The sequence below is a fragment of the Cottoperca gobio genome, chromosome 8 (assembly GCF_900634415.1).
Source record: "Cottoperca gobio chromosome 8, fCotGob3.1, whole genome shotgun sequence".
NCBI lineage: Eukaryota > Metazoa > Chordata > Actinopteri > Perciformes > Bovichtidae > Cottoperca > Cottoperca gobio.
In genome coordinates, this window is record NC_041362.1 from 22,635,324 (window position 1) to 22,655,323 (window position 20,000).

Consider the following 20,000-nt stretch of genomic DNA (forward strand, 5'->3'; position numbering starts at 1 on the left):
TTTGTCTTTTGCTCTCTCTCTCTCTCTCCTCATCTATCTTCTCTCTCTCTCTCTTCTCTCTTCTCTCTCTCTCTAGTATAATACTCTATATAGATATACTATATATATACATATGTGGGTGGGATAGAGAGAAGATATATGTGTATGTATATATAGATAGGATATGTATGATGTATCTGGGAGGTAATATGGAGATGTGTTGGATAGATATCTCTATAAGGTGTATGTATATATTATGTTGTGGTTACTATATTATTATATCTTAATGTGTATGTATATATATATATATCTATATATGTGTCTATCTCTCTCTCTGTGTGTCTTCTCTCTCTCTCTCTCGGTCTGTCTGTGTCTGTCTCTATTCTCTCTCCCTCTCTGTGTCCTGTGCTATCTCTCTCTCTAGTGTGTGTCTGTTCATCTCTCTCTCTGTCTCTCTCTCTCTCTCTCTCTCTCTCTCTTCTTATCTCTCTCTCTCTCATCTCTGTGTTCTTCTCTATCTCTTTCTTTGTCTCTCTCTCCTCTCTCTCCGCTATGTCTCTCTATCTCTCCTCTGTCTTGTCTCTTCTCTCCTCTTGTCTGTGTCTCTCTCTCTCTCTCTCTTTCTTTTCTCTCTCTCTCTCTGTCATGTGTCTCTCTCTCTCTCTGTCTTTGTTCTCTCCTCTCTCTGTGGTCTCTCTCTCTCTCTTTTTCTCTCTCTCTCTCTCTCTGTTTCTGCTCTCTTTTCTGTGTCTCTCCTCTCTTTCTCTTTCTATCTCTGTCTCTTTCCTCTTTCTCTCTCTCTCTCTCTCTCTCTATTCTGTCTCTCTCTCTCTCTTCTCTCTCTCTGTCTCTCTCTCTCTTTTTCTGTCTGTTCCTTTCTCCCTCTCTCTCCTTTTTCTTTCTTTTTCTCCTCCCTCTCTCTCTTCTCTCTCTCTCTCTCTCTCTTTCTCTCTCTCTCTGTCTCTCTCTCTACTCTCTCTATCTTTTTTTTCTCTCTCTCTCCTCTCTCTCTCTCTCTCTCTCTCTTCTATCTCTATCTCTCTCTATCTTTCCTTTTCTCTCTCTTCTCTGTCTCTTTCTCTTTCTCTCTCTCCCTGTCTCTCTCTATTTATATCTCTCTTTTTCTCTCTACGCTGTCCTCTCTCTCTTCGTCTTTTTCTGCAATCTCTCTCTCTCCTCTCTTTTTTCTCTCTCTCTCTCTCTCCCTCTCTCTCTCTTTGTCCTCTCCTCTCTCTCTCTCTTTGTCTCTTCTCTCTCTATCTCTTTCCTGTCTCTATCGTCTCTCTCTCTTCTCTCTGTGTCCTTCTCCCTCTCTTCTCTCTTTTTCCTGTCTCTCTCTCTTTTTCTGTAATATCTCTTTTTCTCTCTCTCTATTCTATGTGTTCTTTCTCTCTCTTATATATCTATTTTTCTTTCCTATCTCTATCTATCTCTCTTATATTTTCTATCTATATATATATATATCTGGTCTCTCTATCCTATATATCTATTCTATCTATATCTCTATATATATTTATTTATGTGTATCTCTATATATCTCTCTAGATTTCTGTCTCTACTCTATCGTATCTATTGTGTTTCGCTATATCTCTTTTCTGTTTCTTCTCTCTATCTGCTCTCTATCTTTTCTTTCTTCTCTCTCTATATATCTTTTTCTGTCTTCTCTTCTATCATATCTCTATTTTGTTTGTCCCCCCCCCCTTTATCTCTCTCTCTCTCTCTCTCTCTCTTTTTCTTTCTCTCTCTTCTTCTCTTTGTATTTCTATCCTCTCTATCTTTTTCTGTCTCTCTCTCTCTCTCTGTTTCTTTCTCTCTCTCTCTCTCTTTTTCTTTCTCTCTCTATCCTCTCTTTTTCTTTCTCTCTCTCTCTCCTCTCTCTTTTTCTTTATCTCTCTCTTTTTCTGTCTCTCCTCTTTTCTGTCTCCTCTCTCTCTCTCTTCTCTCTCCTCTTATATTCTTTCTCTCTTCCTCTTCTCTATCTTTTTTTATCTCTCTCTCTTCTCTCTCTCCTCTATCTCTCTCTCTCTCTCTCTCTCTCTCTATCATCTCTCTCTCTGCCTTTGTCTGTCTCTCTCTCTCTCTCTCTCTCTGTTTATTTCTCTCTCTCTCTATCTCTCTCTCTCTCTCCTCTCTCTCTCTTATTTGTTCTTGTCTCTCTCTCCTCTCTCTCTGTGTTTCTATTCTCTCTCTCTTCCTCTCCTCTCTCTTTTTTCTTTCTCTCTCTCTCTCTCTCCTTTTTTTTCTTTCTTTCTCTCTGATCTCTCTCTCTCTCCTCTCCTTTTTTTTCTCTTCTCTATCTCTATCTCTCTCTTTTTGTTTTTCTCTCCTCTCTCTCTCTCTCTTCTCTCTTCTCTCTCTCTCTCTCTATCTTTTTCTTTCTCTCTCTCTCTCCTCTATCTCTATCTATATTTATTTTTCTACTCTCTCTCTCTCATCCCCCCCCCCTCTCTCCTCTCTCTATCTCTATCTCTCTCTCTCTCTCTCTCTCTCTCTTCTCTCTCCTCTCTCTCTCTCTCTCTCTCTCTCTATCTCTCTATCTCTCTCTCTCTCTCTCTCTCTCTCTCTTATTTTTGTTTTTTCTCTATATACACACACACATATATATGTGTGTATATATATATCTATACATCTATCTATATATGTGTGTATATATATATCTATACATCTATCTATATATGTGTGTATATATATATATATACATCTATACATCTATCTATCTATACATCTATCTATCTATACATCTATACATCTATATCTATACATCTATACATCTATCTATCTATCTATCTATATATATATAATCTACATCTATCTATCTATCTATCTATATATACATCTATCTATCTATCTATACATCTATCTATCTATCTATACATCTATCTATCTATCTATACATCTATCTATCTATCTATATATACATCTATCTATCTATATATACATCTATCTATCTATCTATCTATATATACATCTATCTATCTATCTATATATACATCTATCTATCTATATATACATCTATCTATCTATCTATATATACATCTATCTATCTATCTATCTATATATACATCTATCTATCTATATATACATCTATCTATCTATCTATCTATCTATCTATCTATCTATATATACTTTTTTTTTAAATCATAGGTTACTGGAAGGTCATTCGATAGTTGCACAAGTGTTATCAAAGATTAAATAGTTTAGTCAATTTTGTTGTGGATAATTTGTATCACAAGTTGATTGTACTATACAGTCTGTGTTCTTTGTTGTCTTATATGTATGTGACATTTCTAAATGTTTCCCGTGTAGCTACTGGAGAACATGACAGAGGTGGTGAGGAAAGGCATCCTGGAGGCAGAGCTGCAGCTTCAGAAGGCCAATGAGGAGAAACTCATGGAAGAGGTGTGTGTGAGCCTGTGCGTGTGTGTGAGAGCCTGTGTGTGAGCCTGTGCTTGCAGTCATGTTTTGTTAGAATAGCAAAGCTGATCTTCACTCCTTAAATGAGTCAGTGGAGGCTTTGTATTTAGGATGCTTTGAGGTAAGGATTCATAATTAGGTCTAGAGGTCTAGGTCTAAGGAGTTAAATTGCTCTTTTTGTTCATTGTGCGTGTGTGTGTGCATGTGTGTAGGGGATGCTGAGACAGCTGCCTCTGGTTGGCTCAGTGTTAAACTGGTTCTCTCCATTTGAAAGTTCCATAAAGGGGAGGACCTTCAACTTGGCAGCAGGTACTGTGTGTTGTATGGTGACCATAATAGACGATGACACTTTGAAATCACTTTAATGTCACAGCAGGAGTAACTTTTCAATCCAGTGATGAACTTGAAGCTCAACAGAACCTAAGCTTTGTGGTAGTCCAAAATGTCCAATGTCACATGAATACCATTGTATCAAACTTCATTGTCTTTTATCAAAGTGTCACAGTGTAAATTATGTTGGAATACATGCCTAAAATATGAATATGATTTAAAAGATACTGAATGTACATGAATGTTCATTGTCCTTTTGTTTGATATGTGTTGCTGCAGGGCTGTAAGCATAGCATTATTATGAAGGTAGACATGAAGGTATGTAAATGTTTGTCAGTATTTGTGTGTAGCATGCACTTTAATGTTGTGTGTCCATAGGTTCCCTGGACTCCACAGAGGGGACTTACTCAACCAAGGCCCAGGCAGGCAGACCGTCCCAGCAAGAAACTCCCATCTCCTCATCAAAGAAACATCCAGGTGGGATTGTCTTTATGAGAGCGAGCTCCTCCTGTAGGTATTTCACATTAAAAGCCTACCAGTACAGGAAGGGATTATATGCTCCTGGAGCCACTGGAAGGCGTTTTATGTGAAACATCTGTGCGAGTTTCATTAACAGTAGCTTTATGAGGATAAAATAAAATCTGAAAATCCCGCTCACATCAGACAGTGGCCCAGAGAAATGTATCTGTACCTCTGTGCAAAATATGTCTGTTGCTGGTGAGCTAACAACTAACTTCCTAGCCAGCCTGAAACATGCTAGCGCTTCAGTTGTAACAGCTCTGTGAGCTTTCTATTTTCTCTGTACTGGGAGAACTATACATCAATGTATTCAATAAAGAGTTATTGGAGTGGGAAAAAAATCTCCCTGAGCTGAGCTTAGAAGGTGTCAATTAGCAAGCAAGCTAACTGTCAATAAGTAAGCTCATTAGAGCAGTCACTCCCAGAACAATAGTTCAAAAGACACATTTGTACATGGACTCCTATCTCCTAGCTGTCTGCAAACCATGCCTCCTCTTCTGTGGAGCAATGTATACAGTTATATAAAAGGGAATTGTGCAGCAAAGCTAATAAGCTGTGGTTGTTTCCTCCATTTTTTACTCTTTGGCTCTCCAAATGTCTTAAAGAAACACTTACTGCGGTTTGATGTTGGTCAACGTGGACATTTGCATGTCAAAGTAGAACTCATTGTTAAAAATGTGCATGTATTTCAGATACCCTGTGAGTCCATGCACTGATTGTGGCGATTACATTGGAATAAATAAATGTTGCCACAAAGTGTTGACATTTTAACTAGTGGGGTGACCAGGCCGTTAGTGAAGTATGTTCAGAGGTGTGTTTGTGGCAAGACGACATCAGGGCCAACTTTGAGACAGGTGTTTGGGACAAAGCATGTTTTAATAAGCACCTATATATTCTCACACTGTAGAAACATTTACTCCCTGGGAGGAAGGAAATAACCCAATTAGTAGGCAAAGCAATCCAATATTGCAAATTCAAGCATGTTTTGCCCTCTCTTGCATCAGGTTACCTAGTTAATGTTGCTCGCAATTTGAAGTCTTATCTTCTTTGGAGAACATGAAAATAGTGGATAGTAATTTCTGAGCTCTCTTTGTTATCGGTGACACTCACAGAATTCTGGATACCTGTGGAAAATGACATCACACTCTCCTGGTGCACCTCCTGTCTTTATGTTGTCCTCACAGGTCAGAGATTATTCCGGCGCTCGGGGGCGGGCTCCGACTCCTTTAGTGAAACCAGCTCGATCGGACAAGCTGAGGAGGCAACCAGGGAGGGGAGTATCACTCCGAGCAGTTGCATCCACCCACCCCCCTCTCCACCTGCACCTGAGGAGGACTCGCACACTGCAAGGGATGTCGTAGCGGAGGAAATCCAGGAATCATCTGTGCAGGTGCACACACAGGTGGAGGAAGAAGAGACCTCAGAGGAGAGGCAGCCTGAAGGCCAAGAGGTGGAGCAGAGCGGGAGATAGGATGTCCTCCAGTCGTTGTCTCAAGGGTACCAGCCTAACAGATGTTAAAAAGAAAGGTGTTATTATATTGTGAATCTAACTCTTCCAGATTTGAAGGGAAAAGAGATGGAGCTTTTCCAGCTACTGAGTTAATGACTTTGTGTCTTGTTGGATTAGAGCAGCGGAGTAGCCACTGTAAATAGTCTACACAGATGTTATATATCTAACCCATGAAATTACTAACTATAATTATTTATAATAAAATAAATCTATTTAATTTTAAAAAGCAATGCCTACTTCAAACACTCCCTTCATGTTTGCACCGAATGAAATCTCAAACAAAGAATTACGTCACAATGTTATGAATATAAAGTAGTAATATCATGACAAAAAGTCACAGTACTACAAAAATAAATATGTAATTGTACAATTATGAAATAATTTAGTCATATTACAAAAATGTACTTACAAGATGAAGTTGGAATTGTTTAAGTAAAAGTAAATGATTGCTAAATCTGTAATAATTTCAGATAAAGTTGTAATTTTAAGAGAAATATGCTATAAAATGACATGGTATGTGAGAAATGCATATTATGAGATAAAATATTACACGATAAAGTGGCAATTTACCAGGAAAGTGTCATGATATTATAAGAATAAAGTCATATATTTTGAAAAAGTTATTACATTTTGAGAACAGCAAAATATTTTATTATTGGATTAGATATTTTACCACTGCCTGCCTGTACACCTTACACTTACTACGTTTCCTTAAATACATGATGCCAGAATAGCATTAATGTTTACTCAGTGCACTGCATATTTAGTCACACAGATATCATGTAATCATAGTTTATTTTCCTGTCCTTAAATATGTAATTAGGTACTTATTGGTGAAATGTCTGATCCTCCACATTTCTTACTATGACATGTCGGTGGGCAGATAGTTCTCTGTTTACTAGAGCGAGTAATAAAATAATCATATCTCATTACATTGCAAATATTTTCCCCGACGATAACGACTTTGTTCCTATAATAAAACTAAAACCTTTTCTAGTAAATCTACAACTTTATTTTCATAATGTTATGACTTTTTTTCTCGAAATAATATGGCTTTATCTCAAAGTTCTGAATTATGGGTGGTCATAATACTCCAATTTATAATATAAACTCCAGGCACAGCTTTGTGAAGCTAAATCAAATTCCCTTTTATAATTGCACATGCAGCTCTGTTCAGAGTAATGTTTCAGATTATTATGTAAATGTATTTCGTTTTTTGTCAATTATGCAACCTGAGCAAAACGTTGCATTGCTTCACAGCTGTTTACTATAGGAATATTTCTTTCTTTGCCTAAAACATCCTGCCAGACCTGGGTCAAAGTACTTCCTGTCCAGGATGACCATTTAAACATTTTCCAAGTGCCATATAAGAGGGCCAAATGGATGTTTATGTTTGTTTATTTGTTCTTTAGTTTGTTGGTTCTGCTGGGCTTGCAAACACTAACGTGTTGGCTGCTGATATGACCAACGTCGACAAACATACCAAGTAATGACACAGAAAACACTGCCCAACATGACTTTGTACCTGCTCGTAGACAGGCTCTCTAAACTAATATCACACAGTCTGACAGTCATTAGACCATCTCACCCTGTGTGACATGTAACAAACAAAATGAAGTGTTCACACTTAATATGAAACTAACTTCTCTCCAGACTTCTGTCGTCTGATATTTAGTATTTGATGCAACTTTACACAAAAGGATCGACAGCTTCTCTTCAGTGAGGGATTATCATTGATTTTATGCCTTTTGGGATTTAATGGGAGTGAATAAGCCTCGACGGGTTTGGCAGAATGGTTTAGAATTTGCTCTCATGGAGGTGGCTCAATCTGAAAACTTAATATTAAAACAACGAAAATGTTTAAGAATGAAACCTTACGTACTAATGGAACATTTACTGTAAAGGGCTGTCAAATGTGGATTAAAGACAGTGGTTTGACGAGCAAGTAACACAGTGGGCATCAAGGTTACAAAATAATCTATTTCAGCGTTATTGCACTTATTCTGTAGATAATTTCTTTACTACTGTTCTTTATTTAATTTCTGACATGGTGTAAATGAAGCAGAATGTTGTTGATGATTATTTTTGTTATGTGAAATATAATGCAAAGCTAAATCAATAACTTCATAACCTTACAGGAACATTTTTGATGAAGAACTTTTGATTTGATATAGTGAAATGTCCTGGACCGTCCTGTCACTGTCTGAATGATTGATTGTATTTGATAAGCAGAATCTTTTCTAGCATTAGTTTACAGTACAGAAACACTTTGACTGTAAATTCTGTCTCAACAGAATAAATTCAAAGTTTTCTAGTTTAAGTCGGTCATTCAATGCAACTGGCAAGTTTGTGGTTCAGTTAGTCAGTATACATTTATGGACAAAATCACAATATGGAAAAGTGCCGTCTGTATAAATTTTAAGACCTTGTAACAGAATTGTACAAGTGAAGGTGAAGGGTTAATGCTCCAGTATATCTGTAATGTAGCTAGAAACGGACCTAAATTAGTTTTGTAGGTAAACTGTAGAAATTTAGACTGTCCTAAAACTAAGCACAAGTAGTTTGAGGCAGCAGTTGTTGTAAAATTGAAACTGACATGCTGGACTGAAATTAAATCTACAACCTGCTGTCAGATGTTATTTTGCAAACTGAGGCCTTGATGAATGCAACGTCAGAAGATAAAACGGCAGTCACACCAATACAAACTAGAAAGACACTTGGAGAGCGCAGACCTCCGCCAAGGCTGTTACAAAAAGTGAAAAAATATTTGTGGATCTGCTCCAACAGATAGTGAGTGCTTCCTTGGCCCATGCTACACACTTCCACCAAGTTCAATGAAAATCGGGAAAGTAGTTTTTTCGGAATCCTGTTGACAAACCCAACAGAAAACATCACCTTTAAAAAAAGTTTTCAAAAATAATTAGCGAACAGTTTTACTTGTAAGTCCACTTGGACAATTTACTTCTTGTTTGACGTCAGAGCCAAGACTTGTGACTTTGAAAATTGTGACTTGTCCCACCTTTGCCAATATCAATTCTGTACTGGAAGTAATAATTCATTTTTCATATACACCACACACAAAAACATACATTGTCGGAGCCAGTAATTGCAACACATGTACAATTTAATGCAACAAATCCTACCTTTGTGAAGCTCAGAGGTGTTGATTCAACTCTACTCATTTCTAGGACTGTAGTTAGTGGTGTGTGTGTATGTGTGTTTTTATTATTGAATTGTATTACATTGTAAGCTGTTCCTGTTATTTTTTACACATCTGTTTTGCACAGGAACTAATTCCCAGATTGCACTATGTTGCTTTTATTGAGTTTGCTTTTACCTTAAACAGATGAGTAACTAACCATTATCATATAAAAATTTAAAATGAATAATAACATCACTCTTCTGCTCATCTAAAAGCAGAATTGTTTTTGTCCTTTTGAATTTGAAGTTTACGCCTTCAGGAGTTTCTTTTTATGAATTGGCAACTTCCTCATGTTGAACTGGTAATTTAATACTTGGACTGCTTTAATGCCTGCGGGCATATTCAAAACCACATAATATTCTGAGATGATTCATGTTATGTATACAAGAACATGTGTTTCAGTTAATTTCATCTGACATATTTATCACAGGGGACTTTTTGTATGGGGGAAAAGGTGTATATCATATTTGTGTGGTCTGAGGACATTAAACCAATACACTGTTGTTGATTTATTTAGATTTCCACAGTGTAGTTTGTATGATTACAAAGCTGTGATACACCTCTTGTGCCCAAAGATGAAATGCATTAATGGAGCAAATTAAAAAGGAAATAAAAGGGAATGACTTGAGATAATTAATAGTGATTGAGATTGGTGTGTTGCAAAACCAAACATATTTTTATTAAATCATGAACCCAGTAACTTGCTGTTGTGTTGTCATAATTCTCTTTATTACTTTGAGTAACGGCAAATGTTTAATTACATTAAGAATTGTTACAATTACTGAAACAACTTTCAAAACAAACTTATTTTGCAAATCCCAGAATAATGTAAGAGGTTCACTGTGAAACTTACAATGTTGTATCGAAATATAATGTGCTCTCCAAAAAAATACAAATTACATTAGTGAGTGAATTACGCTGTATCACTAAGGTAAATACAAAACTAAACGGATCGAATCTGCAGTTCTGAAAATGTCAGAAACCACTGACGTAAACTGGCTGTTACTAGTCTTGGGGAATGTAGTTTTTTTTTTTTTTTTATCTTTCAAGGCAAATGTTTTCCGCTATTCAATGAGACTTCATATCCCAGAGGTCACCGCGTAGAGCACGTCGACTGACGGGACGCTTTAGCTCACGCGGACTGTCTCTGGGAGTGCTGAGTCGAATATCCTCTCTGGCGTCTCACCGTTAGATACCGGCTGCTTTATTCACCTGAATCGGAAACAAAACATTACACTTCGAGTTGGGACTCTCTTAATTACTCAAAGTGGTGACCTTAACACCGGTTTCTGGGCGAACATTTGCGTAGAACAAGAACTGCGTGTCGTTAACTGAAATCACACTGTAGTGAAAATTCAAGACCCACGATGGACCCGAGAGACACTGCCCCTGATTCCTGGGAACAAGAGGACGATGTGGAGGCCACAATTGACGGACAACTTGACTCAGCATTCATAGCCCTTAATGTGAATGCTAAACCGTTTGTTCCCAATGTGAACGCCGTCGAATTTGTTCCATCTTTTCCCTCGAAAGCACACTCTGAAGACCTTGATTCTGTCGGTAAGTTCACAGTCACGTTGGGGAGCTACTTTAGCTAGTTGCTAACTAGGACTGCTAGGAGCCAGGGCTGGGTAGCTAGCTCACTAGCCAGACACGCGTTCCTTGAAGCGCGACAAACTAGCTAGTTGCTGTGCTTTTTTGGTTTAACAGTAATTTACGGGATGTGTATGACAATGTAACTTTAACTACAACCTATCAGTCATGTTAATGCTACTCAGGTGGTGGAATGTAGAATGTAGTTATAGCTTGTAGATCACTGTCATAACTGTCTTAAAAGTCATCAACCCAGCCGGCATTAGCTTGTTACAACTAACCGGCATTAGCCAGCATGTTGGTTAGCTGGTGTGGTTTCACAATTGCCCGTGTCGCTCAGTGTTGGGTTAATACCGTTTTAGCTTTGTAACCATTTATTCTAAACGTTAAATGGAACCAAGCAAGAGCTGATGCTGGCAAACATACATGTTTTGTCATTTTGAAACGGCCCAACTTCACCTGATAATTAAAGCTCGTCATTGAAAATGAAATAGTGGGAACGTGAGTGTTTGGTGTGACGTGGATTTTCTGACGCACTACTGGTCAAGAGGAGTAAAATGTATCATAGGAAACCGCGTGATAGCAGACTACTGTTCATATTCAGTAGGTCAGTGGTTTTAAAACCTGCTATTGTTCCAGTATACACTATCCAATGGACAATATTACAAAGGAAAGTTTGTGCTCCAATATGTGGAGGTGCTTGACGTGAACATATGTCAATGTTCTCTATATTTAACGGCTTTTGGTGATTTTCTCCGGCCTCGATTTAAGGTGGCATCTGAAGGCATAGTGAACATATAGGAAATGCACTTGTTTTCTGTCGTATTAGAAATTCCTCAAATAAACCACACTTTTCCTTGTACTAATGTCGGCCGGTAGCTAGAGGAACAGATTAAGCTCTTTTCCAATTAACATAAACATTAACTTAACCATGGCTTCTTTTTCAGTTGCTGTTGAAAAGATATCCACCATGGAGGTGTCAGAAAGTGCTGGTATGTATGCAGTCTGTGTTTTAAGTGTTGAGATTCTCTCTATGCCTTTTGTCACGTGCATGCTTTTACTGCTCACCTCATTGTCCTGACTTGTGCAGGCCCACACTGAACGCATTGAATTAACTGACACTTGAGTAAGTGAGACTCAATTACAGAAGTTTGCCTGAAAGTTCCTTTCCCCCATCTGTAGTCTTTTAGCAGTAGTTACTCGATGTAGCTATGTCTGCCACAGGGTGCCTTCTTGCAGATAAAAAAATTCAGTTCAATGTTTGACCACAAACTAACTGAATAGTGAGTTTTGTTGTATATTAGCACCAGTTTGTTTTTTGTTTAGTCTCAGGCTGTCTGGATCTTGCTCTGACGCATTCACTGGAACTCTGTTTTATTATCTCTTTAAACAAACACTGGCATATTTCAGGGGGAGATAGCGTCACAAAATGTACAGGAACATTTTAGAGATGCTTGCAATGAATCCACCTTTCAAAATCAGTTGAGTCGTCAATGAATGTTGAAATTATTAGGAAATAAGTTTTTGCTTCTTGCAATGATATCTATAAATGTTGTAGTAAACAGCTAGAATGGCTATTTTCCCCCTTTCATTTTGTTAATGATTAAAAATTGTAAAATACTAAAATTAATAACATAACACAATTTAGCATCAACCCCAATTGCATACAGCAGCTCTAATAACATTGTTATTGAGTCATTTAATTCTGCAGTCATTAAAATAAAAGTGTCAGGATGCTTGAATTGGCTGTAGTGTTTGTTTTGCTATTTAGTAGAAATAATATCGCATCATTAGAAGAAAGGGAATGTTTACAGGAAACGTCCACAGTCTGGTTTGTCGAGCTTGTTGACTGCGCACACACTGGTCCGGTTTCTGTAGTAGACATTGTAAATGTAATATTTCAGAGCAAATACAGCCATTTAACTATTTAAAGGTATCTAAACATTTCCGGTTTGTTTATTGATGGTTAGGAAACCTCTGTTTGGTTAACTTAATGGTGCTTGTAAGACATAATGTGCACAAAAGTGTAGGACTGTAAAGTATTTAGTAAAAAAATATACACATTATAATCATATATCAATATGTATAGATATATATATCTATATCTATATATAGACATAGACACACACATATACAATATAAGGGGATACATTCTTCACCAGTAGTAAAAAGTTTCTTCTCTTAGCGACACGGTTAGTCACTAAGTATGACGCTCTCAGTGCACTCGCATGTGTTGATGTGGTGGTCATCAGTAATTGTTTATGCCCTTCTTGTTCATGTTTTTTTATTTAAAACAACTCCAAGGGCTTGTCTTTTAGTGCCGGAGTTATGAAGGTTTCGTTGCCTCATTTTTCTCCTGTATATTATGCAGAGCGGCGCATGTAGCGATACACACGTGTTTATCGCTACAGGTGGACTCCTGATATTGTCTTTTTAAATGTCTCCTCATTGGGTCTTTCCCCTTTTCCAAAAAAGCTCTTTAAAGACGTTTGTTTTCGACTCATTGTTGCATGTAGGCTTATTTTTTTTAAGTAAAGTATGACAGACGAGCGTCTTGACATGTGTCAAGAGACACACAGATGTATCCGGTGATTTTTCAAAATAAAATATTTTTTTATTCGATCTTTCTGTGCGGCCCGGTACCAAATGACCCACGGAGCGGTGGTTGGGGACCACTGGTGTAGTGCATTCATTATATACCAAAAAGTTTAACATCCTGTGTTCACTTTGTGATAGACAGGGAAAAGTTTGCTGTGGGATAGGGAGAAGTGAATGTGAGCACAGATTATGACTAATTATTTCCCCCCATAGTCAAACAATTAAATATTGGACACATTTTTCACAAGCCACATACAGTGTCTTCTGAACATTCTGACACTAAATTGGCATTTTTCAGACATACAAACTGAGAGAAACAATGAGCTAACATTATCAACAGAATGTGAAGAGGTAACAATGTTGACGTTGTTTCAAAAACGTCTGTGTTGTGTTGCAGAGATATCTATTGAAGAAGATGTATAACTGACTAGCGGCACTCCGTCCAGCCTAGGAGGCAACAGTGAGACACTAAAGCGGCAGTCTGCCCTCAGTACAGAGGGAGAAAATGCACAGCGGCCTGATTAATAATACAGCCATGTTCTGTGTCTGTTTAATAGTTTTTTTTTTTAGATTACATTCAAAGTGGCAGAAAAAAGAACCACCTCACTTTGTCCTCACAGCTGCCAGGAGGCTGTTTCTCTGAGTGTATATCTGTCTACAGACTCCCTGTTGCTGCCGTTACACAGGTCCATCAGCCGCTGTGACTGCCAGGGCTGGTTCTGGCTGAGCTCAAGTGTCGGCTCGGCCGACCTCTCGCCTCCCCGGCTGGCTGCTCTCCTGGCTCCTCCGCCAATGGGAAGATGAGACGAATTTGTGGTCGTTTTCTAGTTTCTGCCACTTACACGGACTAAAGCCCCAGTTCACATTAGTGCCCCAGTAAACACTGATCAGCTCCACGTGAAGACTATAGATTGGTATTCTGGCCCTGCTGACTATATTAAATGCAATACACAATATAAAGAATACAATGAATATGCCAAACTACTACAACTAAAATATGAACAATTTAGAGGTGATATACTGCTATTTTTGCAATGTTACGTAGATGAAAGAAGGCAGTCCTTGAAGTTTAGCCAATTGATTGGTTTCATCTGGTTTAATTGATAGATATAATTGGGTATCATCCGCATAACAATGAAAGTTTATAGAGTGGTTCCTTATAATATTGCCCAAAGGAAGCATATATAAGGTGAATAGAATCGGTCCAAGTACAGAACCTTGCGGGACTCCAAGACTGACTTTGGCTGTCATGGAGGATTCATCGTTAACAGTTTTGTTTTTACTTAAAAACTGGCAGACCCGCTCGAACCCGGCAATGGTAGAAAATGACTATTAATTGAATCACAGGAAAGGGTAGTAGAACAAAAATTATATAAGACTCTGTCCGATATTGCTTACAATTTTTGTTTTTATAAACCATTTCTAAGTCAAGTCCCCCCCAGGTAAAATGTTATTGCTATTTGCAGAAGTTACACTGCACGGTAACCGTTTGTTTTCTGGCATAAATTAGGATCTTTTTTCTTTATTCCTAAATTTATATAGGACTAACAATTTTCCGTTTCTGCCCATTATCATGGATAGAATACCCAGATCTATATTAAGGGAGTCTTTGACACTGATCAATGCAGTTTACTGTAAACAAGTTAATTTGTGACACAGCTCAGAGTGAAGAAATATGGGGGAAACTCATATTCTGCTCATTATTCATATTCACCTCTGTTTGTATGGGAAAAATATACTGGAAATACTTGGTACATTTTAAGTGATAAAAATGTGCTCTTCCTATATTTCATTTAGCAGAGTTTTATTTATTTTTTAAAAAGGAAAAACCCTAAATGCTGTGGACCATTTTTGTGGCTGTGCAGCTCCTGTTGAAAACGGCAACACAGCAATGACCACAGAGGAGCCGTGGGACCAGAAAGAGGCCGTGCCAACGGAGGAGGAGCCAGGAGGCGGATCTTGTGGGGACCGGGGGCCTTCGGTGGTGGCGGCAACAACGGAGGAGACGGCTCCAGAGATAATGGAGGAGGAAGAGGAAACTCCAGCGCCAAAGGTTCCACCTACACAGCCAGACGCCCCGAAGAAGGAACACATCAATGTTGTGTTCATCGGACACGTAGGTCAGTGCAATTAGGGGTGTAACAATTATCCAAACCCACAGTTAGGATCGGACCTCGATTTTGTTTGTGTTGTGGGTGAATTGGAAAAAGTGTGGGGGATGATATTTGGAATTTTCTACAAGAATACTGAGTTAGATTAATTTTATAATTTCAAATGAACTAAAGAGGACCTGTCTACATGTTGTTGACAATTGACCATTATTAAACTTAACGCTTAACAGACTACAGTGTTACGGTTTCAGAACTGTTACACCCCTAGATACTATTTACCGCAGAGATTTTTAATTCAATATCATCATTTATTGTCTTTCAATGGAATCGTAACGTGATATCTTATCGATATTGTGATACACAATTAGGCCGTCAGGAATACCATTTGAAAAACTCCAGTTTAATGCAATTAACAAACTGGACTAGTAAAATTAAACTTGTCGAAATCTGATTTATCATTTGTCAGTGAATTGCAGCTAATAATTTCTTTCTTCATTTCACTTGAAACGATAATTTTGCACTTAAGTTCTTATTTAAATGAGAAAATGCTACTGGTTATTTCATGTAGACTATTTATTTAATGACTTACCAGAAAGAATGCTATATCATTATCAAGATATGAAATTACCTTTTAACATGATGGAAGATTTTGTCACCATCGTCCAGCCTTTCTGTGAAATCAAATTTTACTTGATAGCATTGCTGTTCAGCAAACTGGAGGAATGGCAATTTTAGCCTCGTGTGCCTCCGGTTGCTCACAAGTGCAAACCATAGCAAACAACCAAGAAGAGTAAATCAATGTCGGTCAGGCCCAACTCTTATTACAGCTGCCATGTTTATGTTCCATTTCCCTTCTTAGTTTACACAATTGTCTAGTGTGCAGGCACTGATGCCTCTGTCACCAGCTGACAGATTACACTCCAGTGTACATCAGTGACGTACCCCCGGTCAAGTTTGCTGTCATTATGGCATGTTATCACTCGACCTAGAAAGTGTTTTTCTGGCTGGTAATTTTAAAAAGTTCAGGAACTTTCTGCTCATCCTCTCGCACAGACAAAAGCTTAAGATATGTAGTTTTACAATTTTGTCTAATCTAAACCCGCTCTGTGCTTCTTCTACAGATGCTGGCAAGTCCACCATTGGCGGACAAATCATGTGAGTAGCCTTTTCCTATGAGTGAAATTTCATTCACCACATCAGGCTTTTGACATGTTGTACATTTCTCCGTTGTTCTCCTCCTCTCAAACAGGTATCTAACAGGCATGGTAGACAAGAGAACCTTAGAGAAGTACGAGAGGGAAGCCAAGGAAAAGAACAGAGAAACCTGGTGAGTGGGCACACTGCTGTGTCTGGACTAACTGGCTCTTTTATTGAATCTACAGCATGGGAAGATGCTCTATGCTGACTGAATTAAAATGTGATGACCAATTGAATATAGTTGAGATTTGACTCTTAATTTCTATTTTGTTTATATGGTCTGTAACCATGTGTTGCTGTGTATTCAGCTGGGCAAATTTAAACTTAGATCATCACTGTATATTATAGATGTATCAGTATTAGTGTATATGTATATGTCAACCCTGAGAAACCATCAGGAATTTCCCACCTGTGATCAACAGAAAATCCTTTTTTTTTGTCTCCCAGGTATCTGTCTTGGGCTTTAGACACCAACCAAGAGGAGAGGGATAAAGGCAAGACGGTGGAGGTGGGCCGAGCATACTTTGAGACAGAAGAAAAGCACTTTACTATCTTGGACGCTCCAGGCCACAAAAGCTTTGTGCCCAACATGATCGGAGGTGCATCACAAGCAGACTTGGCTGTTCTGGTGAGTTCAGAAAAATGACCAGCGTTGTTGGAATATCAGAGCAAAACTTAAGTACTGTAATTTCCGGACTATAAGCCGCGACTTTTTCCTCATTTTTCGACCCTGCGGCTTCTATAACGGTGCGGCTTATCTATGGATTTTTACAGCCAACGGCCACTAGGAGAATTCCTAAATCTATGGATTTTACAGGTTACAGTCCACCGGATGCCGGGAAAGAGCGCGCAAAAGTAGCGAGTGGTACGAGAGACAGACGGACATTACGAGAGCGAGACAGTTTGTGAGACACCCTCATTATGGAAAAAAAACGTAGAATTGCATATGATGCAGCTTTTAAGTTAAAGGCAGTAAATCTGGCAGTAAACGAAGGAAATAAAGCTGCTGCACGTACCCTTGGCATCGATGAGGCAATGGTGAGACGTTGGAGACGCCAGCGGGAAGAACTGTCTCAATGCAAAAAGTCAAAAAAAGCTTTCAGAGGTAACAAAAGCAGATGGCCCGAACTTGAAGACTTTCTTGAAGATTGGGTGAACACACAGAGAACAGACGGCCGAGGTGTTTCCACCGTGCAGATCCGACTGAAGGCCAAAACAGTCGCCACCGAAATGAAAATTGAAAAAGTCTTATTTTGTTAAATATGCTTTTATGTTGATACTCCTGAAACCGGCACTTTCTGGGGGTTCGCGCCACTTTTTCGGGAGACTGAAAGAAGGATACGCTGAAGTGAGGGGTGCATGTCCAAAAACCCCGACTGTGGAGTTACCGTATGATGATGACTTTCTTGTGTTTCTTCTGTTTCAACGGTAATTTATGGACAAATTAAGGAAAACACCAACGGTCAGAGACAATAAATGCTGATTGAACAGGCAGAAGTTCTCCATCGTTATTTCCTGGTTCTACACAACACAACGCATCGCGGTGTCAGCTACAGACCGGCTACATACATATCAGTCAATTTAGCGTCTACAGCTTATAGTCAGGTGCGGCTTATAGTCCGAAAATTACGGTAGCTTTTTCTACCCAGTAGTCTTGGCTGCAGTTGAATAGTCTTTTTGCTTAGGAAGGTTCCTAACTGAGTGAAATGACCTGGAAGTATTAAGTGACGGCCAATAATTCTCTAAATGCTAAGGAAAGGAGCTTCAATGCTTCCTTTCTTATCTCCTTTAGCATAGGGAACACTGGCCCCTCCTTTACCAAACGACGGGAGATGATGCCGTCCCACAATTCCTTGTGGCAGCAACATGTTAAGCATGTTAAGCACACCATGTGGCTGTCAATAACATCCGCCGTCACTGTTTAAGTGTGCACTATAGATAAATTAAAGACATCCTTCTTAGGAGGCGTGTGTCTGTTTTGGACAGGAATAAACAATACACAGTTGTCACCTTTTTAAACCCTGTGCTTTCATAACACTGACTAAAGGAATGTGTTGTCCCCCAGGTGATCTCTGCCAGGAAAGGGGAGTTTGAAACTGGATTTGAAAAGGGTGGACAGACACGGGAGCACGCCATGTTGGCCAAAACAGCTGGTGTCAAGCACCTGATAGTTCTGGTGAATAAAATGGATGACCCAACAGTCAACTGGAGCCTGGAGAGGTGGGTAGATGGATAATAATGATCAAACAGGAGTGCAAAAGCACACATTTGTTAGACGTCAAGGATGCACACAATGCGTTTTGGTGAACACTAAAAGTAATTATTATTTGAGTGTTTTTAACAAGAAAAGTCCGCAGGGCATCTGTAAATGTATATGCAAGTGACCATACCCAGAGGTGAAGAATGTTAACAGTTACTTGTTAGGTTCTATGTCATTTATTCAGTATCCATCTTAGTAAATGTCCTCCACATGCATCCGAAATGGCTGCTGCCATATCTGTATCTTTATATGTTGACCTCGCTCCTGTTTTTGAACCCTTAGATATGAAGAGTGTAAGGAAAAACTAGTGCCATTTTTGAAGAAGGTGGGCTTCAACCCGAAGAAAGACATTCACTTCATGCCGTGCTCCGGACTGACGGGAGCCAACCTGAAGGAGCCCACTGACATGTGCTCCTGGTATACGTAAGTTAACTCTGCTGTTCGTGTGCTTACTCTAAAGACTGAGTTGTTGTTTTTTCTAACTGCTGCTGTTCATATTTGATGTTTTTCAGAGGGTTACCATTCATTCCACACTTGGACAGTTTGCCACATTTCTACAGATCAAGTGATGGCCCTGTCAGATTGCCCATCGTAGACAAATACAAGGTAAGACTCGGATGTTTAACCCCCTGTTTGATTAATACATTTACAATGAGTCTCATAAAAGTTAGTTAGTTTCAGCTACCTGCCACCAAGCTTTGAGTAACAAACTTTCTTTAGGTACTATATTGTGCAAGTGTGCATTCCTAAAGCGAAGAGCTGTAGGCGTGGATAACTGTTGCCTCTAAAATGTTGAGGGTTATTAAGGATTTAGAACGTCTAGTCTTTGGTGTTTTTCTGATTAATGTGTTTATTGCGCTTTCCACATAACGTACAAAAACATTTTACTTCACATTGAACATAAAAGGCACACATAAAGGATATATAATAGAAGTACGGTACTTTTTGCTGTAATACTTGTTGACAAGGTACATAAAGCATATCTTTGTGATAAAAATAAATGATCTGGCACTTAGTAATATCAAAACCAAATACAAAAAAATGTTGTAATGCCTTGTTAATGATCATATACCCACAGGTGCGTTAGTCATTGTGATATCTGCAGAGAAACCTATTACTGTTGTTAGTGCACAGATTTAGCTTCTAAAATGAGTGCATTTACTGCCTTGTTTGAGTTTATTGAGCACTAATCCCACCATTTCCTCCTGGCCAACTGTCTGTGTTTGATACCAGACTGTGAACTGTGCTCGGTGTTGAAGTATATGTTCAATGTGTAGATGGACGGTG

At 38.7% G+C, this 20,000-nt stretch overlaps 2 protein-coding genes across 7 annotated transcripts in view; both read left to right on the forward strand.

The window, feature by feature from the left end:
- pdxdc1 (pyridoxal-dependent decarboxylase domain containing 1) overlaps window positions 1-9,654 on the forward strand; it is a 34,139-nt gene extending 24,485 nt beyond the window's left edge. For all 6 annotated transcript variants that reach the window (XM_029437386.1, XM_029437391.1, XM_029437392.1 and 3 more), the window contains 4 exons: window positions 3,286-3,378; window positions 3,606-3,702; window positions 4,102-4,200; window positions 5,427-9,654. In XM_029437386.1, the coding sequence (XP_029293246.1) occupies window positions 3,286-3,378; window positions 3,606-3,702; window positions 4,102-4,200; window positions 5,427-5,713 (576 nt within the window). In that variant the 3' untranslated portion in view covers window positions 5,714-9,654. The remainder of the gene's footprint in view (window positions 1-3,285; window positions 3,379-3,605; window positions 3,703-4,101; window positions 4,201-5,426) is intronic.
- Window positions 9,655-10,050: 396 nt separating this feature from the next.
- Window positions 10,051-20,000, forward strand: part of gspt1l (G1 to S phase transition 1, like) — a 17,604-nt gene continuing 7,654 nt past the window's right edge. Inside the window, exons 1-9 of the mRNA XM_029438386.1 lie at window positions 10,051-10,514; window positions 11,495-11,539; window positions 15,011-15,265; window positions 16,378-16,411; window positions 16,506-16,583; window positions 16,901-17,081; window positions 18,519-18,673; window positions 18,996-19,136; window positions 19,226-19,319. Of these exons, the coding sequence (XP_029294246.1) occupies window positions 10,322-10,514; window positions 11,495-11,539; window positions 15,011-15,265; window positions 16,378-16,411; window positions 16,506-16,583; window positions 16,901-17,081; window positions 18,519-18,673; window positions 18,996-19,136; window positions 19,226-19,319 (1,176 nt within the window). The 5' untranslated portion in view covers window positions 10,051-10,321. The remainder of the gene's footprint in view (window positions 10,515-11,494; window positions 11,540-15,010; window positions 15,266-16,377; window positions 16,412-16,505; window positions 16,584-16,900; window positions 17,082-18,518; window positions 18,674-18,995; window positions 19,137-19,225; window positions 19,320-20,000) is intronic.